Source organism: Anabrus simplex, chromosome 2 (assembly GCF_040414725.1).
Source record: "Anabrus simplex isolate iqAnaSimp1 chromosome 2, ASM4041472v1, whole genome shotgun sequence".
Lineage (NCBI taxonomy): Eukaryota > Metazoa > Arthropoda > Insecta > Orthoptera > Tettigoniidae > Anabrus > Anabrus simplex.
The window spans coordinates 954,980,409-955,007,921 of NC_090266.1; the positions used below are offsets into that span (position 1 = coordinate 954,980,409).

Genomic DNA, 27,513 nt, shown 5'->3' on the forward strand with positions numbered 1-27,513 from the left:
CTAAATCAGTTGACCGAGTCATAGGCCTTCTTGAAATCAGCGAAAGTCAGTACAAGTGGTTTGGTTTGAAGAGATCTCATTTTGATACGCTTTAGTGAAAAGGTCTGTTTGCTACAGGAGTGGGTCTTGCAGTAGCTGGCTTGATATTCCCCCGTCTGCAGATCACAAACTAGTTCAGTATGGCTTTGAAGTGCTATTGACAAGATTTTAGGGGCAGCTGAATTAACACTTTCAACATTACCATATTTTAACATGGATCCTGGCTGTGAACTGGGTCTTTTTGCTAATTTTTAACACGTTATTATGGAACAGCGAAACATATTACATGCCTGATTTTTGTACTGTATGAAGGTGTCAACCATCCAAAATGAATATGTTAATCAACAAGTGAATATCTGAAGTATTTTAATTATACTAGTCTTATGAAAAACATGAAAAAATAGTACCGAAAATTTTTTTTACATTGAGGTTATACCAATAAGCTTGCTCAAACAATGAAAAATAATCATTTAATGCAACTACTTAGGCCACAAATAAACACAAATGCTGTGGAATAAAATATTTAACTATTTAGTGTACCCGATGCATTTACTGGACGTATTACAAAATGGCGCCTACGGAAGATAGAGGCCAGCCAAGGAAAAGAAATGTGTAGTAGGATATCGATACTTACATATGTCAGAAGGCCATGACTAACTTAAACCTACCACTATGAAGGCGGTGTACAATGGTGTAGAATCGATAGAATTGTTTTAGAAAAATAAGAAGGGTCAGTCGGATTATTATAAAAAACTGACCTAAAAAATTGACCTCGTAAGGATAAGACTTCGTGAACATTGTTCTAAAAAAATTAGCAAGATTTGCAGTATCTAACGTGAATTTTATGCTCAGAGGTTGGTAATATTGAAGAAAACGAAGAGATAAACGTTGAAATACAGTAAAGAAGAAATAAAATCCAGAAATTTCGAAAAGGTCGTCAAAATACTTAGACGCAAAATCGTTCGGAAACAAGAAGTTGATTGAGTTGCGAGAGCTTGAAATTGAGCTATATTAAGTGGAAATAATAGCAACGATAGCCTAAATAAAGAGGCAATCATTATAAAAATATATATATACTTCGCAGAACCATGATGAATTCACATTTTCCAGTATCAATGGATATTGTCTACTGTGTTCCTGAACAGATAATGGCTTGCTAAATCAGCATAACCAACCTGGAGGGAGATGTCATCCTGGCAGTTAAAACCACCCGACCCGTGTGGAGGAGATCACACTACCTGAGATACCAGTGATGGAGAACCTGCCCAGTTCTCAATCCAAGGCCTGTGACCAGACCGAAGAGCAACTAAGGCCCGAGATATTGAATGGCGAGCTAAGTAATAGTATTAAGTAGTATAATTTCTTATGTAGAGTATTACCAGTATATGCAATAGATCTGAATAGCCTAAAAGTGAGATAATTAAGTGTGCAGTGAATACAAGAAAGTGCAGTGTGAAATATTTAAGACGATATCTCGTGACAGATTGGTAACGTATTTACTATATCATCTTATCCAAGGAAGTAAGAATACGATTTAAAAGTGTGACGTAGTGTAACATATGTTTCATAGAATCCCGGTTAGTTAGAAAGGTCCATGAATGATGTAATACCAGTCAAACCCAGTTTACGTCACAGAGGGACGCATGATTGAATTGGTTAAGTTAAATTACCATACTCTTTGCTGTGTTATTATATTGAAAAAAAAAATAGATACTGAATTTGGGGTTATATGTTAAATTGTTTGACAAAATGCGTTTTGAGGAACGAATTCTGCGCTATTGGAATGATACGTATCGTTGTGTTTAATTAATATTGGAGGTTAAACGCGATAATTATAGATGTTAAATGAATTAAATATGGGTTGAAACGAAGGTTAGTAATGAAATAATGAAGTATATATGATACTTTAAATGTATTATTGCGCAGATTAACAGGAAGTAAAACGTACGTGTGTATAATGTGCGATATAGGAGCACAAGTAAAGTGACTACGGAATATAAGTATGCCCCAGGGAGGAACTATAGCAAGGTATGGACAAAAATTACGCATATTTTAATGAAGTGTGAACGTGGTTTGACTATTATAACAACCGGTGATGGGTATATGAATGCATGACTGTGTCGTATTCTGAATGAATGTTAATGGCGTGGAAGATCAAATGTAACTAGTATGGTAATGTAGTGTTGAAATATCTTAATGTAGGCACTTGCACATCCATATATGAAAAAATGCGTATTGGCTACGTGCATATTGAACTGGAATACGTTACATAAGAAATTATATAGCTAGAGTAGGGAAATTATTTGAGATTCACGTAGGATATCATCGATGCTTTGTTAATCTGAAATATTATTAGAGCGAATATTTAGCTAGGAGCCATACTTAAGTGGCAATTGGACCGAGAAGCTTAGTGCGTCATTCAATATTTCATTTTCTTCACTGTAGTCTACACCAACGAACTCAGATAATTTTCAATGTAACTTAGGTCACTGATATTAGTATTCAGAACACTTTTATTCATATTCAGTTCATTTCCACGATAATTTGAACAATGTAATGATTGTATTTTTGATGAGGGTGTATAATTAACACCGTGAGTGATGAAATAATTTACTGATATACCGAATTTTGACCGTGATCAGAAGACTATGATATACTGTATACTTAAATGACCAGATGTAAATTTTAATAGGAAGATGAAACAAAGCAACAATTCATTTCAGGAATACGCGACCCAGAATGTTAAGATATGAAAACTTAGTTTAGGAATAAGCCAGCGCTGACTTAGAATATTTGATTTAGGAATTAGAATATTTATTTATTAGGTTGACAATTGGAAGATCATGAGCAATATTTGACATTAACCATTTCTTTTGCAAGTCTTGATAATTTAATAAATGTGTTTCTTGATTGATTTTTTTATAGAATGGAATGAGTTTTCATTTGTAATGGTAGTCTGTAGTTATACTTAGTGAGTAAGGTTCTCGTTATGCAGATGTGTTTGTCGAAAGGTTGACTGAAGTTTGCGTACGCGAAATCCACTACTGAGCGTTGAATTACGTAATGCTGCACCGCATATGGTGTCATTACTTTCTCTTTGAACGCACGTTAAACCAAAACATAGAAAAATTAACCATTTTTCTGGAGGCATGAATACCCTGAGATATGTAACTGACTAGTTGGGAAAAATACTGTGGTCACCCTGACCCTTAGGGTGCATTAGGAATAGTTTGTTTTCGTATGGTAGTCCTGAAAACATTGGACTATACACAGTCCTACTTTGCACTCCTTGCACCACCATCTACTCTCTTTTCTGACGCGCTTACCACTTTCCTTCTTTGCCCTGTCTGAGCATACCTTGCAATAACGAGTAGCATTCACTTTATTGTTCATTGGAGGAACCTTTTCTGGAAAATGGCGAGCAAAAGTCCTGTCAACACTGAGGGAGGGAGTAGGTTCCAGCCTTGAGATGTCTCCTCCTCCTCTAGCTGCTAACTGCGAACTGATCACTCTCATGTAATCCACAAAAGATATCTTTGATTTTGAGATCTCTTTATATAGAATGAAACCATTCACAACAGACATAAGGAACAAATGGAAGAAGAGCTTTTTCCACCATTTCATTGTCTTCCGTGCAAATGGGTAATAACTGTTCAGTTGATCAGGTTCAGATGATCTAGCAGATGTTCCCGGCACAGGTGAATCATCAGCCTGCATCTCTTCGTCTAAACGAAAACAATAAACCCAAATTTCTGTAGGCGAAGTATTTCTATCGTTTGTATTCGGAGTAAAATAATACAGCTAAGCACTTAGTTTCCAAAGTGACGTAATAAATAAAAATCTTACCTGAACTATCGCTTGATACGTTATCCGGTTCGTAAGCAGGGTCGTCATCACTTTCATCCATCTCTGAACCCGCTTCTCCCGATAAAATATCCAAAATATCACTATCATTGAACCAGCGTGAAGACATGTTTACACAGTAACACAGCTGACAGCGTGACAGATTTGGCGCGCGCAGCACACGGCACACCGAATGCTTCGGTAGACGTCACGGCAAGGAGAAAATACCCTGTTTATCATTTCAGTTCGAAATTCCCAATAACTGCTGCATTCTAATGGTCACTAGATGAACTATTACTTCCAACCGAGGAACGGGAACCGTAGGCGATACATTCAGCTGGATATAAACACACGAGAAAATCACGCCCATATCGTATACGGGCGCCATCCAGAAGCAGGAAAGCAGCGCGCCCGTATCGCGTGTGGGCATAGTGTTGAAAGTGTTAAGAGATGTGCACCTGTATTTATTCACATCTGCTTTATTGCCCCATTTATGGAGAGCATGTATAAGAGCTGATTGGTACTCCTTCAGAATAATTTCTGGTTCCCATATATCATGAAAGAGTTCTTCCATTTTTTCAACAAAATATAGTCATTCAAGGTTATAAATTTCATAGTTGGTTCTGTATTGAGTTAAGATTACACATAAAATAAGTACAAAATTTTTTAATCCACCTTCTCGATACTTGACAATCATTGATTGAAATAATAACATTAAGTTATTTATTAGACCACCTAATCAATACAAAATCGTCTTGGATGATTTACATAAATTTGTTAGCTAATAGTGGTACATGTTTCGCCTTCCCTGAAGGCATCATCAGCCATAGTCTTAACCTTAAATTAAAAATAAGCGTCTAAATAACATGTAGTAATGAAATGAATTTTAAAATCTTGAAGAGATTTGAAGTAAAATAACATTAAAAATAACAATGATGGTTTGAAAATACAATGTGATGAGATACAATAGTGGAAGTATTAACAAAATTAACATTAGAAGGCTGCTAAAATAAGTACAATGGATAAAACAACAGATTGTTATACAACAAGTAGTAAGATTGCATAAAAGTAAAGTTGATAGTCTGGCGGTTATAATTAGATGATGGTGAAAAATCTTATATAATCAAAGTAAAGAAGAGAGAATAAAAGTCAAAGTTAGTCGAGAGATCCGAAGTTAATCATGATCTTGAAGATAAAAGACGAAAGTCAGATGCATATGGAGAAGTTGAAGAACAGTTTCAAATAGGATCACTATGGACCATCTCAAAATTTTGAAGTGATGTTCAAATGTTGCAAATTGTGAGCTTGCAGATATTCAAGTTGAAAAAGCATATAAAAGTGGAATCATTTGACGGTGACAAAGATAGCTTGCAATATTATGAGTTAGAAGTATTTGCAACAGTAGACTAGACATTTTTCGCCATCATCTAATTATAACCGCCAGACTATCAACTTTACTTTTATGCAATCTTACTACTTGTTGTATAACAATCTGTTGTTTTATCCATTGTACTTATTTTAGCAGCCTTCTAATGTTAATTTTGTTAATACTTCCACTATTGTATCTCATCACATTGTATTTTCAAACCATCATTGTTATTTTTAATGTTATTTTACTTCAAATCTCTTCAAGATTTTAAAATTCATTTCATTACTACATGTTATTTAGACGCTTATTTTTAATTTAAGGTTAAGACTATGGCTGATGATGCCTTCAGGGAAGGCGAAACATGTACCACTATTAGCTAACAAATTTATGTAAATCATCCAAGATGATTTTGTATTGATTAGGTGGTCTAATAAATAACTTAATGTTATTATTTCAATCAAATATCATCAATACGGACCAAAAATGATATTTATTACATGTAACTTGACAATCATGCGATGTTTACAAAAACATTACATTGTGCTATTACAAGGTACTAGTTTCGGTCCTATAAGGACCATCATCAGCCTAGCCAAGATACATAAGTGTATACCATAGTCCTAAAACAGAGTTATGCGGTGAGATGAGAGATGAAAGAATGGACTGGGGATGTGGTGGAATGATATACATATAAAATGGTGAAAATATGAACTGTTGTAGATGTAGCAAAGTTATGTTGAACAGTGACTAATAAAATCTTTCGGTAACAGAGACTGTTAGTTGCACTCAACTGGCAAGCTTGTTTCACATTGCGCAAGGTTTGTTTGGTTCGTATTGAATTGGGATTGCTCCTTTGTAACACAACAAGATTTCAATCTACCACAATATATGTCTTAACAGTTTTGTCAACATTAAAATCTGTTGTGGATTTATTGGACAAAATAATTCCCTCTGCGCCAATGTTGAATTTCATATCTTCTAGAACTTGATAGAAACATTGGACATTGTTTAAAATCCGACATAAACCAATTTTTAAATGTGCAACCTTGGACTATTCGTCAACTAGAGATTATTTTATTCAATTTTGAGATAATTTATTGTTGTTTAATATTGTGATTTTACGAGACATATACCAAAAGATTTTATTTGTCACTGTTCAGCATAACTTTGCTACGTCTACAACAGTTCATATTTTCACCATTTTATATGTATATCATTCCACCACATCCCCAGTCCATTCTTTCATCTCTCATCTCACTGCATAACTCTGTTTTAGGACTATGGTCTACACTTATGTATCTTGGCTAGGCTGATGATGGTCCTTACAGGACCGAAACTAGTACCTTGTAATAGCATAATGTAATGTTTTTTTGTAAACATCACATGATTGTCAAGTATTGAGAAGGTGGATTAAAAAATTTTGTATTTATTTTATGTGTAACAAAATATAGACCAGCCATTTTCAGGAGTTCAGCAACTATGGAACCCTTGCCTGATGTGTTGTTGACGAGAGATCCAATGATTTGTGTGATTTCTTCTCAGTCATGACAAAGAGAATCTGGTGAATTCAAGGATAGACCAGAAATTTTAATCTTTGATACTGAAGAAGGGCAGTTGAGTAAGGACTCAAAATATTGGGCTAATCGTTCACAATTTCACAATTGTCATGATTATTCAAAATAAGATTGCTGTTCTCATCCTGGAAGTAGTGAGTGGGCTTGTTTGCCAGTAAGTCCAGATTTCTAAGCATGGTAAAAATCTCAAATATTTTGCTCCCAAAGATTTCTTCAGTGTCCTCCGGGCCTTTTCATAAGCAAGGTCTGTTTTGCAGATCACTTTGCTAAAGTTATTTTAGATTAGATGGGGAATTATTCAGTTTTTCTTGTCTTGTTACAATGATTCAAGGTTTGAGATAGATTTTTGAAAGCTTCACCATGCTTTTCAGTCTACCATGGGTGTTTCTTTTTTCCTGCTAAATTGATTGTTAGAGTAGCAGCATCCTGAACCTTCTTGGAAATGTCTTCCCAGCTGTGTGATTCTATAGACTGAAACTCTTCCTTGTAATCATGAATGATTGTTCAATTTATCTCCAGTTCATCAACCCAAAATCTTTGGATCTTCTGTGTTTCAGATCTGTCATTGGACTTTGGTACAAGCCACATTATAACCTTACTTAGATAATGGTCTGAATTGATATTAGCACCTCTAAACACACATCATACAGATATTGCAGTGGGAGATGACAACATGGTCTATCAGTAGTTCTCCAATCAGTTCAATAGGCAAGTACCTGGTCATACACTTGTGAGGATTCTTTTTGAAGTGAGTGGTCTTAATTTTAAGTTTCATCTGCTTGCAGGTGTCGATGAAGCTTTCCCCATTGTAGTTGGCTCAGGCATGAACTGGATGTTCACCTATGGTGTATGTAATCTCCTGCTCCTTACCCAACTGGGCATTGAAGTCACCTAAATGAATGAATGGTGTCTTAATTCCAGGCAGGACATTATCAGGTTGAGTCCAGGACATTTTGAGTTGTTTAAATTGATAGGAGCACGAGTATTGATTAGGGCATAAGCATTGTTAGCATGCTCGATAGTTTGATGGATGGAAGAAATGGCTTTAAATTTCACTACAGAATTCACAGTGAATGTATGAAATAAGTAGGCTGTGCCTGGAATAATTAAATTAGCAGATGTGATTTTAATCTATGATTTGAACATCCGATGTAGTTGACGTATCCACCGATAGTGTTTCTTGAATTGGAAAAATTTTGAGTGTTTTTGTCCAGAGATTTTATGAGCTCTAATCTATTTGCCAACTCTCTTAAGTGTCCAGACATTGAGAGTTCGTATATAAAAGCTGTGTTTGGATCTGATTCTTCGAGATGGACGCCCAGACTGGTCCTTGATGTTTGCACTAGGTCTAGTGCCCCTAAATTTGATGCATTACTGCTCACTCTGTTGCCCTGTATCCTTTTGTAGTGTTTACTGGCTGGAGTATAATTTCCATTTTGTCCTTTTTCCATTGTGCTTGATTTGATTCAAGTGTTAAGAAGGTAATGGATGGAGCTAGGCTTCCAAAAAGTTAAGCTATGATGGGCAGTCATGGAGCTGAAGTTTGATTTTGGAGTTCTCTTCTAGCAAATTACTTTCTCTACACTTTACAGAGCTTCGTCTGCCCTGGTTTTCATTTAGTTGACTCCCTAGGTCATGTGCCCCTTTCTGCTGTTGGGGAAACTTTCCTCTTCCACCTTCAGGACGTTTATAGAGGAGTGACTTACCATTGCATCTCCTTCATAATGGTCCTTGCCATTTTCACCCAAGTGATCATCCACCTCCGACATTCTCCTATACTGCTGTTGCCCCATATATCAGCTGCAGCCACACCTGGCATGGATACAGACATTACTTTATGGATTCAACTGCTATTTCCTCCACTCAGGTGACCATCACTCCATCTAAGGGTCAAAACCATTGGTCCCTTTAGGAAGTCAAGTCATTTACTGCTGGTAGCCAGTCAGCGTTGAGACTCCTGGGTATACAGTCTACTCTGTTACTGTAACAAGGTAACCCAATTAGACCGTATAACAACAGGAACACCAAGCTAGAATTAAGAATGCAAATAAGACATTTTACTCTGAGCCCTATATTGGGCTCCAAGTTTTTAACAAGGAATACAAAAATGATCATCTACAATACAATCATTCGACCAGTACTTCTGTATGGTTCTGAGACATGGAGTATAACCAAGAAAGAGCAGCAGTACTTGCAAGTCTGAGAATAAAGTTTATAGAAAAATATTTGGCCCATGGTTCGATCCTATCTCTCAAAGCCGGCAGAAAAGATCCAATTATGAGATTTACATCCTCTCTCAACAACACACTATAATGGGTGTGATAGAATCCAACAGACTGCGCTGGGCTGGACATGTACTGAGGATGCAGGATAACAGAGCACCAGTAGATCTATACAATGGGATCTCTTAATGGTGAAAAAACCTTCAGGAAGACCCCAAAGCACCTGGAAGAAGGAGATCAACAAGGTATGCCAGACCCTCCAAATTGATGACTGGGAAGAGCAGGCTCAAGATCGAAAAGGATGGAAGGGGATTGTGAGATCGGCACGGGAACTTCACGTCCCTCAGAAGCCTTCGGAGTGAGTGAGTGAGTGAGTATTGTTATCATTAGCCGGCTCTGCAATATGGGAGTGGTGATTCTGCCCCTTAACCCCAAGGCACCAGTTTTGTTGCTCAGCTAGATCAGGAATTTTTACCTGGATCATAGGGCTGGTTGGAGGTCCACTCTGCCTGTGTGAGAACAGTTCAGGAGTTGTCTGATGGTGAGAGAGCAGCCCTGGTCCAGAAAGCCAAGAATAACAGGTGAAACGGTTTGTCACACTGATTACACGTCATTTCGTAAACTGCAGGCCTTCGAGTCAAGAAGTGGACGCTTATTGAGTAGCACCTTGGGGTTGGGTCATCTTCTTTTTATGATGAAGATGATTATTATTATTATTATTATTATTATTATTATTATTATTATTATTATTATTACCAAGCTTGATAGATGTAGTCGCTTAGGTGTGGCCAGTATCTAGTATTCGGGAGATATGTGTTCGAACCCCACTGTCGACAGCCTTGAAGATCGTTTTCCATGGTGTTCCATTTTCACACCAGGCAAATGCTGAGGCTGTACCTTAAATACGGCCACGGCCGCATCCTTCCTACTTGTAGCCTTTTCCTACCCTATTGTCGCCATAAGACCTGTCTGTGTCGGTGCGATGTAAAACAACTTGTAAAACAAAAACAAAAGAATAATATATTATTACTTTATGCCCATTTGAAGAGCGTGTTTGAAATTGCTCATTGGTCTGATGATTTTTGCCTCCTTATCCTCCCAAAATCTTGTCATGAATGCTGTGTGTTGCATCTTTCATTCTGGACCCCTTCCTACCAGTTTTCTTTTTTATGTTTCTCCATGAATTTGTGCTTGGCTACTATTGTACTAAAGGCTCCATGATATTCATTTCTTGGAGGTCCAACTTAGGTCCTTCTTGCAGTTTATTTTGACCTTCTGTGAGTTGAATACTTTAAATAATCTTTTAGAGTGTCTGTCTCTGTCCATTCTATAGATATGGCCTTTGTTGTTGTTATTATTATTATTATTATTATTATTATTATTATTATTATTATTATTATTATTATTATTATTATTATTATTATTTCTTTGGTGAAAACTTGGCCCTTTTCTTAATTCTGCCCTATGATTTGTGTTTCTAATGCTTTCTGGACTTCAATTTTTTTCTTTTTTAGCAGTGCTTCTTATGTTCTTTCCTTTTCTTATTGTACAATATTTGTAACAATATTTAAGATAAACTTCTATTGTTATATGTATATTTGCAGTACTCATATTTTTAAAAAAATATCTTGATCATTGCAGCCACCCTTCAGGTACCAAAATCTCCACGAACTCCCACAACAATTAATCGAGGAATGGGTCATGTCATTGCACATCGGTTTACAAAAGCATTCAAAGTGATAACAACATGCGATTATTGTGATAAGCAAATGTTTCTTGGATCTGGTAAGTATTCATTCATTATTCAAACTCTGATTTAATCTGACACGTTAAAAATAAGTTATGAAAGTAGATCTCCCAGTCATACCATTCTCTCTCTTTCTCTGACATTTTGTACTAGCTGTTGTTTGAGGTACACCTACCTTCATAAATGAGCAACTGAGTTAAATTTACTACAGGATTAGGAAGCTACAGTAGTCAGAAATCCAAGAATCGTCCTGGTGCTGTCCGCTGCTATACCAAATGTGTTTTTCTGGAGTATTTTGTTAGACCTTGATTTCTGGAACCACTTACGGCAGTTGAAGCTGTAGGATTCTTGATTATAAATATGTTCTCAAGAAATATGGAGATGCACTAATTTCATGTTACTTTACAAACTTCAGTTTTCTCTGCCTGTTAGTTTCATCCAATAAAAATTGTTTTTATTTTAAAAATATTGAAGCTCTTTAAGCTTTTTCAATCTGTAAATTACCAGCGTTTCGCCTCAGTGTAGCAGTGGACTCATTAGTTGGATTGCTAAACCTTTCCAAGACTGGCGGCTCGTGCGCCGTTGAGACACCACTGCAAGCCTCTTATGTAGCACAATGAAGTGACGGTGCACTAGGGGAAGCATGTGCCTTCACTTGGATAAATGCCTGCCTTTGGCCTTTTTATAAAAAATAAGGTTCCTAGAAGGAAACCATAATTTAATTTCATCGATTGCTTTATATTTGTTAACACTTGCAATTGTAGCTGACTACGTTCCCCTTTCCTACACACTTGACATTGCAGTGGGGATCTCTAACCCTAAGAAAAGATGCGATTTATTGCGCAAGGGTGAGATGAAAACTGACCTAACTGTACAATATTTAACACACTCCGTGGTAAAACATCCTACCAAAATATATACCCCTCAATCATGAGTGAACTCATGAGCACAACAGAACACTGTGGGTCGGAATCACGCACAATAAAATCACAAAAATAGCAAATATGCACAATCGAATACACAAAAACATGACGACATATTTTCCAGGGCTCACCAAGAATGCATGCGGCATTCACGCAACTCTCATTCACTCAAAGCCTCACTGGAAAAAATAAGGAAAGATGATTTTTACACTTTAAGCAACACATCCTATTCAACATAGGTTCCTGAAATAAATAACACAACACAAAATCAATCAACTGGTGGACTTTAGAACGACACATACAAATCAAAGCGGATTCCTGAAATAAATTACATGACACAAATTCATAAAAATAACAGAGTAGCCTTAAACTTTCAACACATAATTCATTGTTGGTTCCTGAAATAGATTACGTGACACAAATGTTCCTCAGCATGGTTATATCATAAAAGAAACTCCAAACAAAACGTCGCAATATAAAAATCTCGTCTGCTGCAACAACCATACAGAAATGGACAAAAACAGTATCAATAAAATCATGAAGTATAGGCTGCTAAAATAAAACTCTCTTCGGTAGACAAACATATCACCCTCGCCAACATACGGCGGAATGACACAAAAGTGGAGATTCAGTCTCCCAAAATAAAGCAGCAAACATCACAACACAGGGTCCAACCCTTTACAGTCGCTGCTCAGCAGTCTACCCGAGGTAAGTCACACAGTACGAAGATGCAGGCCTTTCAAATGAGAAACGTGTCCTTTTACTCAAAGTCACACTAAGCCATATCACTAGTCCTAAAATTGCCAAAACTTATACAAATATAAAAGACGTCCTCTTAACACTCGCTCGCATGAAAAGAAGTAAGACCGCGCTGGTCACAAATCAAAGCACTCGTGCTCGTAAAGCTGAACTTGAATGATAAAGTGGCCAATTCTGTAATAAAACCATAACTTGAAACTAAGAAAATTCCACATAGACAATCGATCATGTCCGAATATCTGAAAGTTACTGAAACATCTCAATCTTACAACTCAAGAAACTCGCATTATTATTAATAGTAATAATAATAATAATAATAATAATAATAATAATAATAATAAAATTTACAAAAAAATTATTCTAACTATTCGGAACTTGGAATACGAAACTGGGTTCGAGGAACTTTTGAATCATTTACTCATTTACACTCGTCTTGATATTCAAATAGTCGTGAAGATGACTCTACCAAGATTTGTGGATCCAAACTCCACCGTCTCGCACACTCTCATTCACACATGCAATAAGTCCCAGAAAATGTGACGGCATGTTTCCGTACACTTTGAACTCCCGTTAATAATACTTTAATCTAGTCCTTCCTGACTTTAATTTAAATTCTAATTTATATTTACATTTAAGCCCAGAGTTGTACTCTGCATCTCAAACATCAAAGCAAAACAAATCAAAATAAATATCAGAGGCTAAAAATAAGAAACAGACTCTTAAAAGAAATGACTCTAACCACTCAGCTAAAAATCTGCATAAAAATGGAAAGAAAACAAGCTGTGACATTATGCAAACGGTCCACACTTACATTACAATTATATTTACATTAACAAGCTTCCTAACATTTTCTTTAAATAGGACGTGGTCCTTCCAAACAAAAGCTAAATTTTACTGAAATTAAATATTAAAAACTAACCTATCCACTTTTGCAACATTAAAACACAATCACATTAACATAATTACATTAAAAATTGTGTACTCATCTATTTCGTTGACTTACCGTCTCCAGCCTTAGGAACAGCCGACCCCCATCTTGTTTTAGCCAGCCATATTGATGATGATGCCTTCAGAAAAGACTTGGATCAGTCCTTTAGTCTCCATTCTCCTGGCATTGAAGTGGTGATCTTGTAGTCTCTGTCGCTGCTTCTGGATGTTGTTCTTAAAACATCCCTTCGTTAACGGTGTAGAAAACTGGGTCAAGATTAACCCACCAGTTACTAGAATACTACTGCCAGGGTAATTTCCACTGACCATGAAACCAGTTCCCATTCATTCGCGGAACAACTTCTCTTATCTAATCCCGTAACTAGGTCAAATATTTCCCATTTAAATGCTGGACTGGAAATTACTGAATTTGATGTCCTCGTAAAATCTGTTTACACCGGCTAGCTACTAAACATTGAATGACTGCCTGGAAACTGTTCTTCCCTCCAGAAATTGGAAAATAAAAGCCATTCTCAAAAGTTTAACATCTTGAATAGTTGAAATGCATACTAAGCGTCTTAAACCAAAGTTCAAGTCCCCACATGATCAAGAAACGTACGTTCTGACCTGCGCTCGCGTAAATAATACTTCTTTCGATGTTACCTGCACAGCATCTCGCCAAATAATAGGGTAGCTAGTCCACGCACTCATCGCATTTATTAATTCGTCCTCTAAGACACCGTTGTATGCTCTATTGGGGTCATCACTTGCATAGACCAATGCCTAGCCAAATTGACTGTGGCTCTATCATTTCATTGGCTCAACACATCGCGTACCCGACGCTTACTTCGAACGTACATTTGCAGCTCCTCTAGCCTCTCGCCAGGCCTCCAAAATGTTGTCCGTTGGTCTGGCCGTTGGAGTTCTATTGTTTCCTTGTTCTGCTTTGTGTACGTCATGTCAAAATTCCTCCTTCTAAACTAAGCTAGCGACCAAATAAACCCGAGCTCCAAGCTCCCTGCAGAAATTGCGACCTGTGCTGCTGAATGTGGATGTTCCCTGCCAGTTACTAGTACTTCATAAAAATGAAATATTCCCTGTGCATTTGAATAGATGACTGATTAATTAAATGAGCACTTCAATAAGGGCTCACAGGAAAATTCGCATCTGTGTTCAAAAATGAGGGCCCAGGTTAGTCATCTGGAGATCCACTGCTTGGTTCTGTTTCATCCACTGTCAATATTTTAGGAGGCTTAGGAATTTGTATAAAATCATGACTCATAGGTTTCTTGGGTGAGGGAACATCAGGATAAAATATAGAATGTTTTGATTTAGAACTACTGTATATCCCACTATGTTTGTTAAACAGAAGTAACAATCCATAGTATGATCTTTCTGTTTTGTACATATTACAGGGTTTCTGAAGGGCATTGATTTGCAAGTGCCAATAAACCAACCACGTAAAGTTCATGAACAATTACAACCAATTTTACCTGATGCCCATCTTTTTCCCTCTTCTACATTACTTCCAAAATACGACTCGTTTGCTTTTTTCACTGTAGGAGTGATAGTATTTCTATGTGACTTCGGAGTAAATTCCTCGCAAACATAACAGAACAAGTTTGGGGTATTCACACATTTGCGCGACATGGTGAACTCATTGAGTTACAACATATATTTCTTATAAAAACAGTTATGATGAATGCTGTTATCGTTTTGTTAAAATACAAATTAAACTTCACTTCACTATACACAATATTACATTCACAATTTTACAGACATACATGAACATAAAATACGGCTATTCGCTACTCGTGAAGTGATCAGAAAAGAAGTTAAGACTTGATTAACCCACAAAAGAACAAATTTTAACAGAGAAACAGGAAATTACTCTACTCCCTGATGTTTCCTCCATGAAATATTAAGTGCCAGTCGTAAACATTCAAGGTTGCTAAAATGTCATTGTCCATTTACTAGGAACCAACTTCTAAGCCAGATACAGAGATCTGAAACCATAAAAGTATAAATGTGGGTGTTCTGCAAACAGTTCAGGTGATACAAGAAAGCGGATGCAATATTTGTTTTCAGCACATCTGAATATATTAAGATCACTTAGGGCCTGTACTACGACAACCAGATAAAACTGCGTTTTAAATTTATGTATGGTTCATGTTTGTGGGTTACTGTAGTCACGTCCTAGTTCGTGAACCATGGGCAATGGCTGAGTGGCCTAGTAAGTGGTCCTGAGAGTCGGGATACCACTTGCTATGGAATGGGAGTGGGCATCTCGGACATATTCTGAGTCGTGGCCTTCCTTGTGCTCAGGCGGCTAGGACTATACAATTCACCGGTGGTCCATAACCCGTTAGAGGAGAGATCCTCACTTGGATTATGTGCAAGTAGGGTAGCATCCTGCTTCATGAATTTACCGAGCTCTGAACATTCTAAGCAAGCCTCGGACCTATGGGAGTAATGGAGTCCCACTCCCATTTGACAGGCGAGGGACTCCTTGGAAACAACTTGGCGAACGAAATGGAATTCAATGGGGAGCTATCAATATTAACGGGGCTTATGGAAGAAAGGAAGGTAGAACTGGCTGAGTCAGCAAAGAGGATGCATCTGGATGTGCTAGGAGTAAGAGATATTCGGGTGAGGGGAGATAATGAGGAAGAGATAGGAGATTATAAAGTGTACTTGACGGGTGTTAGAAAGGGAAGGGCAGAGTCTGGGGTAGGGCTTTTTATCAGGAATACCATTGCACGCAACATAGTTTCTGTTAGGCACGTAAATGAGCAAATGATGTGGGTAGATTTGTCAGTTGGAGGAATTAGGACAAGAATTGTGTCCGTGTATTCACCATGTGAGGGTGCAGATGAGGATGAAGTGGACAAGTTTTATGAAGCATTGAGTGACATCGTGGTCAGGGTCAACAGCAAGGATAGAATAGTGCTAATGGGCGATTTCAATGCGAGAGTTGGGAATAGAACTGAAGGATACGAAAGGGTGATTGGTAAATGTGGGGAAGATATGGAAGCTAATGGGAATGGGAAGCGTTTGCTGGACTTCTGTGCTAGTATGGGTTTAGCTGTTATGAATACATTCATCAAGCATAAGGCTATTCACCGCTACACATGGGAGCTTAGGGGTACCAGATCCATAATAGACTATATCTTAACAGACTTCGAATTCAGGAAATCTGTTAGGAATGTACGAGTTTTTCGCGGATTTTTCGATGATACAGACCACTATCTGATCTGTAGTGAACTAAGTATCTCTAGGCCTAGGGTAGAGAAAGTGAAATCTGTCTGCAAACGAATAAGAGTAGAAAATCTCCAGGACGAGGAAATTAGACAGAAGTACATGGATATGATTAGTGAGAAGTTTCGAACAGTAGACAGTAAGCAGGTTCAGGATATAGAAAGTGAATGGGTGGCATACAGGGATGCTATAGTAGAAACAGCAAGGGAATGCCTAGGAACAACTGTGTGTAAAGATGGGAAAAGGCGAATACCTTGGTGGAATGATGAAGTGAGAGCAGCGTGTAAACGTAAAAAGAAGGCTTATCAGAAATGGCTCCGAACAAGGGCCGAATCAGACAGGGATTTGTACGTAGATGAAAGTAACAGAGTGAAACAAATAGTTGTGGAATCCAAAAAGAAGTCGTGGGAAGATTGTGGTAATAACCTGGAAAGGCTAGATCAAGCAGCAGGGAAACCTTTCTGGACAGTAATAAAGAATCTTAGGAAGGGAGGGAAAAAGGAAATGAACAGTGTTTTGAGTAATTCAGGTGAACTCATAATAGATCCCAGGGAATCACTGGAGAGGTGGAGGGAATATTTTGAACATCATCTCAATGCAAAAGGAAATCATCATGGTGGTGTTGCAAACAGCCAAGCTCATGGGGAGGAGGAAAATGATGTTGGTGAAATTATGCTTGAGGAAGTGGAAAGGATGGTAAATAAACTCCATTGTCATAAGGCAGCAGGAATAGATGAAATTAGACCTGAAATGGTGAAGTATAATGGGAAGGCAGGGATGAAATGGCTTCATAGAGTAGTAAAATTAGCGTGGAGTGTTGGTAAGGTACCTTCAGATTGGGCAAAAGCAGTAATTGCACCTATCTATAAGCAAGGGAACAGGAAGGATTGCAACAACTATCGAGGTATCTCATTGATTAGTATACAAGGCAAAGTATTCACTGGCGTTTTGGAAGGAAGGGTGCAATCAGTCGTTGAGAGGAAGTTGGATGAAAACCAGTGTGGTTTCAGACCACGGAGAGGCTGTCAGGATCAGATTTTCAGTATGCGCCAGGTAATTGAAAAATGCTACGAGAAGAATAGGCAGTTGTGTTTATGTTTCGTAGATCTAGAGAAGGCATATGACAGGGTACCGAGGGAAAAGATGTTCACTATACTGGGGGACTATGGAATTAAAGGCAGATTATTAAAATCAATCAAAGGCATTTATGTTGACAATTGGGCTTCAGCGAGAATTGGTGGTAGAATGAGTTCTTGGTTCAGGGTACTTACAGGAGTTAGACAAGGCTGTACTCTTTCACCTTTGCTGTTCGTAGTTTACATGGATCATCTGCTGAAAGGTATAAAATGGCAGGGAGGGATTCAGTTAGGTGGAAATGTAGTAAGAAGTTTGGCCTATGCTGACGATTTGGTCTTAATGGCAGACTGTGCCGAAAGCCTGCAGTCTAATATCTTGGAACTTGAAAATAGATGCAATGAGTATGGTATGAAAATTAGCCTCTCGAAGACTAAATTGATGTCAGTAGGTAAGAAATTCAACAGAATTGAATGTCAGATTGGTGATACAAAGCTAGAACAGGTCGATAATTTCAAGTATTTAGGTTGTGTGTTCTCCCAGGATGGTAATATAGTAAGTGAGCTTGAATCAAGGTGTCGTAAAGCTAATGCAGTGAGCTCGCAGTTGCGAGCAGCAGTATTCTGTAAGAAGGAAGTCAGCTCCCAGACGAAACTATCTTTACATCGGTCTGTTTTCGGACCAACTTTGCTTTACGGGAGCGAAAGCTGGGTGGACTCAGAATATCTTATTCATAAGTTAGAAGTAACAGACATGAAAGTAGCAAGAATGATTGCTGGTACGAACATGTGGGAACAATGGCAGGAGGGTACTCGGAATGAGGAGATAAAGGCTAATTTAGGAATGAATGCGATGGATGAAGCTGTACGCATAAACTGGCTTCGGTGGTGGGGTCATGTGAGGCGAATGGGGGAGGATAGGTTACCTAGGAGAATAATGGACTCTGCTATGGAGGGTAAGAGAAGTAGAGGGAGACCAAGACGACGATGGTTAGACTCGGTTTCTAACGATTTAAAGATAAGAGGTATAGAACTAAATGAGGCCAAAACACTAGTTGCAAATCGAGGATTGTGGCGACGTTTAGTAAATTCTCAGAGGCTTGCAGACTGAACGCTAAAAGGCATAACAGTCTATAATGATTATGTATGTATGTATGTATGTGTGTTAAATTTATGTGGCAGTTTGCACATTTATCTGGAAGTTTGGTTCGAAACGCGTACTACGACTTTCGTTTATGTGCAGTCTGGGAGAATATTCTCGAGGTTAGCTATGCCGAAGTTGTAGAGGCAGTTAACGTTCTTATCTGGGGCTTAGTTCCTATCAGGGACGCTACTGTAGGAATCAAGATGAATCTACATCTACATTAAATTGTTACAATGTAATCTATGTATACATTTATAAAGTATGTCATGCTTCCTGTCCAGCTATTATAGAATTCTCAAAGATTTCCCAAGCTAGCAAGTTGTTGCTGCTGACTATATGAGTTGCACACAAGCAAGTCAACAGCAAGCTTTATGGGTAACCGTGGTCGTTAGGTCAACATCGTCTACTCCTAAGTATTTTTTCATGGGTTCGTGTCCCAATAGTCTAACATTTTTTTACCTTCTAAATGTTAGTCGGTAGGGTACTAGAGGTGATTGTAAACATTTCTTAATCATTAGAATACGTGTCAAAAGCATGGGTTCTGTTCCAAATCTATCCGCGACACACACATGGAGTAAAGGTATACGACGTTGTTCATGGTGATTCGTCCGTCGAATGAGGATGTTAAGGAGGTTATATTTTTTTGTCTTTATAACAACTTGCTACTAATTATTTACACCAAAGTGATATAAGTGCTTGCCAGTTACTATTCTCACATTGTATTGATATAGAAGAAACTAACTGCTTTTTCAATGAGCAAACAATAAATTGAGTTCATAATAAAATTAATGGCATTACTTATGAATATAAACTTTACTTCCGCCGTAACGCGCATCCTCGTAAATGGTACTAGACAAAATGAGATGCATAACCTGAATCTTATTGCGTCCAGGTTACATTTTCAGCCTTTCTATTTTCTATAACAGTTTCAGTTTCTTTATATAGTTAATTAATTTTAACATTTCTTTGTATGTGTAGATTTCAGTCCCTAATTCTGTTATAGCGTAATAAGAGTCTGATATTGGATTCTAGTATTACAATTTCAAAAGGAATAGAGCTAAACAGACGAAAACACCGGGGAACACGTATACCAGCATGCTAAATTTCACTATATTTTCAGTAACATTATTACCAACCCAATAAAAATTTTACATCTTCCACATTACAATACCGTCATTAAAATCCGTTGGTAGTACGCAAGAAAATATTTAACTTCTAGTTTGCACAACTGCAGCCTACGTATCTGGCTGTTTACCTGACAGTCATAGTACAGACCCTAAGTTTTATTTAAAGGAGTATTTCATTGTTTAACAGTGAATTGTTTGAAGTCATATTATTGTGCACCTTTATCCTCACGTCAGTAGTGCTCCAACCACACGATGAAATATTCGAGCACTGAGCAAGTTGGCTGTGTTGTTAGGGTCGCTTAGCTGTGAGCTTGAATTTGGGAGATGGTGGATTTTAACCCCACTGTTGGCAGCCCTGAAGATGATTTTCTGTGGTTTCCCATTTCCATACCTTAATTAAGGCCATAGCTGCATCCTTCCTGTTCCTAGCCCTTTCCTATACCATCAGGTTGCATTTGGGAGATAATTGGTTTGAATCCCACTGTCTGCAGGCCTGAAGATGTTTTTCTGTGGTTTTGCAGTTTTCAGTTTTTGCACCAGGCAAATGCTGAGGTTATACCTTAGTTACGGCCACTCCATTTATTTACCATCCTTGCGTCACCGGAAATCTTTGATGTGTTAGTGCACGATAAACTGTTAGTGAAAACATTAAATAAATGTGCATTTTTACAGTGAAAGTTGGTAACATCACCTGCAAAAAACCTGAATTGTTCCAGTATGAAATGCTCATAGGGCACACAACAGCTGTAAATTAGGAGATACAACTGAATTCCTGTCTGAATTTTGTTATAAATGGTCTACAGGTAGAATTCTGAAGGAAAGTAACAGATTCTTTCAAAAGTTACAAGTAACTAATCTCATGTTTGTTCCGTATTGAAGATAACAATAAGTAAGATTCTATTAGAATAAAATTTATTGTAGCCACCTATTCAATGCAATTCACTGTTTGTGGTGATTAAATTCTAAGTGATTTGTATTCACTACATACAGTAGGTAAATGTTTCACCATTTTTTTGGGCATCTTCAACCTATTGTCTGTCTTAAGGTTAACACCCAGGTCTTTTCTGAGTTAAACATTTGGAACCAGTATATACAAATATGACCTCATACTAAGAATCTTCCTATTTTTTACAAATAAAAAAGGGGGCCTTACTTCAGGTGATATGTACAAAATTATAAAAATGTGCAACTTCAGTTAAAACAAAATTTGTTACATGAATACATTTAAAATTATCTAACAATTTACAAACTGTACAAAGCAACAATTGGATCTCTTCATCATTGGATGAATCGTTAGGTTGGTAGTTTGTAGAAAGTATGTTCGTCCAAGGTTCTTTTTGTTCACCTATGCCATTCGTTTGGCAGCAACAAAATAGGAACCATGTTTGTTGTCGTTCTTGCAAAGCTTGAAATATCCCATGAGGAAAGAAGCATAGTAGGTTGTTACTATTATAAGGAATTAAGCAATTTTTGTGGATTAAACTTCGTGTATGTTGTAGTACGTTATCAAATGTCATTCACTAGTTAGCTGTTCCTCTATGAAATGTTACTTGGATGCTTTTTAGACTAATGTTATCAGTGTTTCATTGTTCTGCCATGGGATTGTTAATGTATATTGTCTGTAAATAAATAGAAGAAAAAGAAATTTAGAATTATGTTACAACCCTTGTTAAAAATAATAGTGTATATCCCATGATTGTGGTTGAACTTACACTTTCAGTCTGATGTTAACTGGATCCACTTGTTCCTGTTGCGTCTGAACGACTAACCTTTCTACTTCTAGTGAAATACTGTTGTGGTAGTGGATGGGTGGAGTGTAGAGGGGGGGGTTTGCTTTGTGCACATGTGTTATTGCTAAGGAGGTGTTGCCTAAAGTGGTGTGGGCGGGTCTAAGATTAGGCGTGGTAATTGGAACATTTGAGTGCTATGGTTGAAAAATAATAGGGGCCTTATTATGATTTACAGTATGGATCAGCTTTGGAGTTATATAACAGATTTTTGTTGTCAATGACGTTGTTAATTTCTTTATTATAGGTTTGGTCCAAAAAAATGTATAAGTTCTCCATTTCACTCAATTTCCCCTTATCTAAGTAACTAATGATGGTTAGATCTTTCTCGATTGAAGTAAATTTGTGTCCTGTTTCTTTTATATGCTGGCTCATGGCTGAATACTTGTTTTGTTTGGAGGCATTATAGTGTTCCAAATACCTTGTATAAAAGCTTCTCTCAGTATGACCCCGATACGTGAACCCACATTGTGTGCATGTTAATCTATATACTCCAGATCTTGAGTAAACATTACTATTATTGACCCTATTATGGTTTTAAAAAATGTTTTGGTTAATATTTACTGTCCTGAAAGCTATATTGACGTTACTTTTTTCAGAATATTAGTGATCTGGTGAATATCCGGGTTATATGTAAATGTGGCATAATTATTTTTCTTAGGTTTATCTGGTACTAAATTGAAGGATAGTTTAATTTTTATTTTATCAATTAATCGATTCACCATACTTATTTTAAAACCATTGAAATGAGGTAATTGTCTTGTATATTATAGTTCTGTTTTTAAATTATCCAGAGAAAGTGGAAGTTTTAGAGCCCTATATATTAAACTATGAAAAGCGGCTTGTTTTTTAGTCTCTGTGTGCAGGGATGAATCTTCAATAGTTATGGGTGAATGAGTAGGTTTCCTGTAAATACAAAATTCAAAGGTGTTACACAAATGCATGATTGTTAGATCTAAAAAATTTAAAGAAATTTTGACTTCATCTTCTTTGGTAAATTTAATATTAGGGTCTATTTTGTTTAGTGAATCCAGTATGTCATCACAATTAGTAATGTCTTTGTTTATAACCACAAAAGTATCGTCAACAAATGTAAGCCATAAACAAATGCCCTTTACTTGTAAAATGATTTTTGTATGTCCTATTGAATCTATGTGAATATCGGCTAGAATGCCAGAAAGCGGGTCTCCCATTGCTAAGCCTTTTTGCTGATATATGAGGACAGTTTGAAAAGTTCTCGGAATCACCGCTAGATGTCAGTGCTAGAGCAACGAGGTTCCCGCTCAATAATCACACATCCTTTGTGAGTGAACACGTGGCGCGTCAGTGCTCTAGCTGGAGGAGTGTGGTAGTGACGACTCTTTGTTGTTGTTCCGGCGTAGTGATTTGTGACAATGGAAAAAACTGAGATTCGAGCAGTGATTAAATACTTTGTAAAGAAAGGTATGAAAGCAAAGGAAATTCATGCGGACTTTCAGAACACACTGGGGGACTCTGCTCCTTCATTTTCAACTGTTGCCAAGTGGACCAGCGAGTTTAAATTTGGTCAGGAGAGCTTGGATGATGATCCACGTAGTGGACGGCCAAAAAGTGTTACGACCCCAGAATTTATTGCAAAAGTGCATAAAATGGTCATAGAGGATCGTCTACTGAAAGTGCGGGCGATGGCTGAAGCTGTAGGGATGTCTTCTGAAGGGTTATATTATATTTTAACCGAAGAATTGAGTATGAAAAAATTATCCGCAAGATGGGTCTTGACATTGGACAATAAACGCACCAGGTTGGAAATGTCCGAACAAAGTCTGGCCCATTTTCAGTGCAACCAACAAGATTTTTTGCACCGGTTTGTGACTACAGATGAAACTTGGGTCCACTACTATACCCCAGAGACAAAACAGCAGTCAAAGCAATGGAAACATGCTGATTCACCACCACCACCACCAAAGAAAGCAAAGGCAGTGCGTTCGGCCGGAAAGGTCATGGCCTCAGTTTTCTGGGATGCAAAAGGCATTCTGCTGATATATTATCTTCCTACTGGCCAAACAATTACGGGGCAATACTATGCAAACCACCTAGACCAACTACAGGAAAAGATACGCGAAATAAGGCCTGGTTTGGCAAGGAAAAAAGGTCATCTTTCATCAGGACAACGCTCCGCCGCACACAAGTGTTATTGCAGTGGCAAAACTTTATGAACTGGGGTACGAATTGTTGCCACATCCACCTTAATCACCTGATTTGGCACCATCAGACTTTCATCTATTCCCCAAGCTGAAAATTTTCCTTGGTGGACGGAGATTTTCTACAAGGGAAGAACTGACAGCCGAATTGGAGAGGTATTTTGCAGGCCTGGAGGAATCTCATTTTCGAGATGGGAACAAGGCATTGGAACATCGCTGGACCAAATGCATTAGTCTACAGGGAGACTATGTTAAAAAATAAAAGCAGTTCCACCGAGGTAAGATAGTGAATTCTAGTACATTCCGAGAACTTTTCAAACCACCTACGTATATCCCATTAAAAGAGAAGTAATTAAACCTATGTTTGTGCTTTATTTCTTTAATAATATACAAGGTGGTGCTCTTCAGCATTTTACTCTTGTAGTAATTTTGTTCGGGAATACCTGAAAGGTCTAAAATACTTCCGAAGTAATCTATTCTCATATGGAAGTCACTGAATGTTGACTTTAGGAGCACTTTACTATGGAAGTAGAGCTTACTCTTCATTGCTGCACACCACCCTAAGTGTCGCATTGAAGCTTCTAGAAAGACTGATCTATAACAGAATTTCTGATACCATCAGGAAGCATGTCCTACCAAAGCTTCAGAATTGGGAAAGGATGTGATGAAGAAGTTCTTACGCTAGCAACCCATATTGAAAATTGTTTTGGCTTTTTTTTTTTTTTTTTTTTACCAGAGCTGCTTGTGACACAGTCTGGCATTGTAATATCATTGCACCCAATTTGGCTGTCATTTATAACATTACTGATTCTACTTGAACTTACTTGAAATAAATTAAATAATTGAAATACCATATAATCCTGAATACCACCCGCCACCGAATAAGACCTGTAACCTAAATTTGAGATGGCAAAATACAGAAAAAAATAAAAAATAAAATAACTTGCATACCTATTTAATTTTCTTCAAATATACCATAAATTTATATTCAAACAGCGTACAATTATTAAAATCATCACAAAAGTCATAAATAAAATCGGTCCAATACTCAGATCATTCACAATTCACCGTCGTCGTCTGAAGTTTTACCATAGGAACTTTCGTCGCTGGCATCTTTCCACAAATAGTCGTCCTCACTACCGTCCACTGAATTTGAAATTCAACATTTCTTAAAGCTTTTGGACACAAGATCATTGGGAATGCGTGCCCATGCAGTCTTGATCCAGCTGCATATTAGTCCCATTTCAGGTCTCTTCACTCATCCGGTTGGTGTTAACGCGTTATCACCTTCAGACATCCATTCGAAGTACAACTGTTTCATTGCAGTTCTGAAAGGCCGGTTCACGCACACATCCAACGACTGTAGAATAGAAGTGAGTCCTCCGGGAATTAATACAAGATCAGTTTTTCCTTTCCTCATCATATCTTTCACGGCGTCACTTGTATGTCCTCTGTAACTGTCCAACACAAGCATGTTTCATTTTTGTGACAAAGCTCCCGGGTGACGCTGCCAAATGCACTTCACCCAGTCCCCAACTAACGCACTGTCCATCCAACTGTTCTCATGTGTTATAACAACACCGGATGGCAAGTTTCCTTTCGGAAGTGTTTTCCTTTTCAGAACCACATACGGAGGGAATTTGTTTCCATTTGCTAATACGCACAACATTGCCATGCATCATTGCTTTTCAGTTACCACCTGTTCTGATAGTTACACTTTTAGTACCCTTCATATCCACTGTATTTTCCAGTGGCATTTCAAAATAGACAGATGTTCGGTCAGCATTCCCAGTTTGCGACAGCAAATAAGAATTTTGCTTCCTCAAATGAATAATGTGACGCTGAAGGGCCATTCATTTTTCTTCATATGCCCCAGGGAGACGTTGTGAAATAGATGTACGTCTCCGAATGCACAATCCCTTTCTCCAATAAAAGTTTCGGATCCATCCGTGGCTTGCAGTAAAACCCTGTGTTTTGAGTTCTTTTGAGCTCTTAGTGCTTTCAATTTACACATTTCACTAGAAACACCATATCCTAACTCACGTTTTTCTATCACACATTTGTGCAGTCGTTCTTCAATTTCAAGAAACACTGCACTCCGACCGCGGAACGCTCTGTGATCGCCGTTACTTTTTAGAGGTTTTTCCTTCTTCCGTCAATCACGAATACACAATTCATCAGTATCATACTTTCTGCCAACGGCATGTTTTCCGTATATTTCAGCTTCGCTTACAACTTTTAAGTTTCTCACACACAGTTAACGACTGCGGGCGCCGTTTTGAATCTATCGCTTACACTCGAGACAGCACTTCCATGGGACAGATACGGAACTCGAATGTGAGCGAGGTAGACTTCCGTAACCAACAGTCTCAACTATCGCATAGTACGATGTTCCGCGAGATAGCTATTGGCGCACCCAGCATGCCAGCAACACTTGTGAAATAAATGAGGATCGAGCATCCGCAGCAGCGGCTTTCATATTTACCGCATATTTACCCATGTTCTTTGATTGACCATATTTCAGTACCTTACATTTCGCGTTGACGTGCCACTGTAACCGTGTTGAGAAAATCGATCTTGTTTTCTAGAACACAAGTAAAGCACAATAAGACCTGAATGCCCGTTTACATGTGGTATATTGATTACGGTAACCATATTCAAATCTGTTTCAATACTCCATGTAAACATAGTAAATATTTACGAGAATGAACGGCTTGAATACGACCCGCACCCAATATTATAACCAATATTTTGGGGGGAAAAGTGCGGGTGGTATTCGGGATTATACAGTAATCTGAAATGTCCATAATTTTGGGTGCCACAGTTCACCAGAATGGATCGTTCAAATTTAGATGCAACATGGTTAACTTTCTCTTCTTTCCCAGGATGTGTACATGAAATTGTGTGCTAGTAGATCCACTAAGTCTTTACCTGTATGTATGTATGTATGTATGTATGTATGTATGTATGTATGTATGTTTAGTCCTCAGCCCGAAGGCTGGTTGGATCCTCAACAGCTCCGCCATCAGCTGTCATAGATGGCCTAGGCATCACTGAAGAGGTGTACTAGGGAAATGAGGAGTGAGGTAGTTTCCCGTTGCTTTCCTCACCGAGCCAGCAGTTGCTATTATATATCAGTCTGCCAAGCCCACTGAAATGCATGCATCAACCGACCCTATGAAAAATATTTTCACACCATTCATAGCAGGGACTGGCTGCAGAAGGAATGGCATTACTAGCATCACTCATACCTCAGTCACTTTCGTATTGTTAAAGCCAAGGATAAAGCTTGAGACAGATCAATGAAAGTAACAAAATTGCTCTAGCCCATACCAGAAGACATAGTGCACTGTAAACATTAGGTCCCGCCAGCAAAGGCATAGTCTTTACTTAACCTTCTGAAAAGAATTAAATGCGTGGGAACTTCACCAATGTTATCTATGTCGAATAAAGCCTCACAATTACTTAGAATAAACCATCTACATTCTAACATAATCCAGTGATGTCTGCTTTATTGAACTCTTGCAACAAACATATAAAT

The 27,513-nt window shown here is 37.8% G+C and overlaps 1 protein-coding gene across 1 annotated transcript in view; it reads left to right on the forward strand.

Moving 5' to 3' along the window:
• The window catches only part of ksr (kinase suppressor of ras), a 509,869-nt gene that overhangs the window by 178,127 nt on the left and 304,229 nt on the right, over positions 1 to 27,513 (forward strand). The window contains exon 7 of the mRNA XM_067141756.2: positions 10,689 to 10,832. Within this exon, the coding sequence (XP_066997857.1) occupies positions 10,689 to 10,832 (144 nt within the window). The remainder of the gene's footprint in view (positions 1 to 10,688; positions 10,833 to 27,513) is intronic.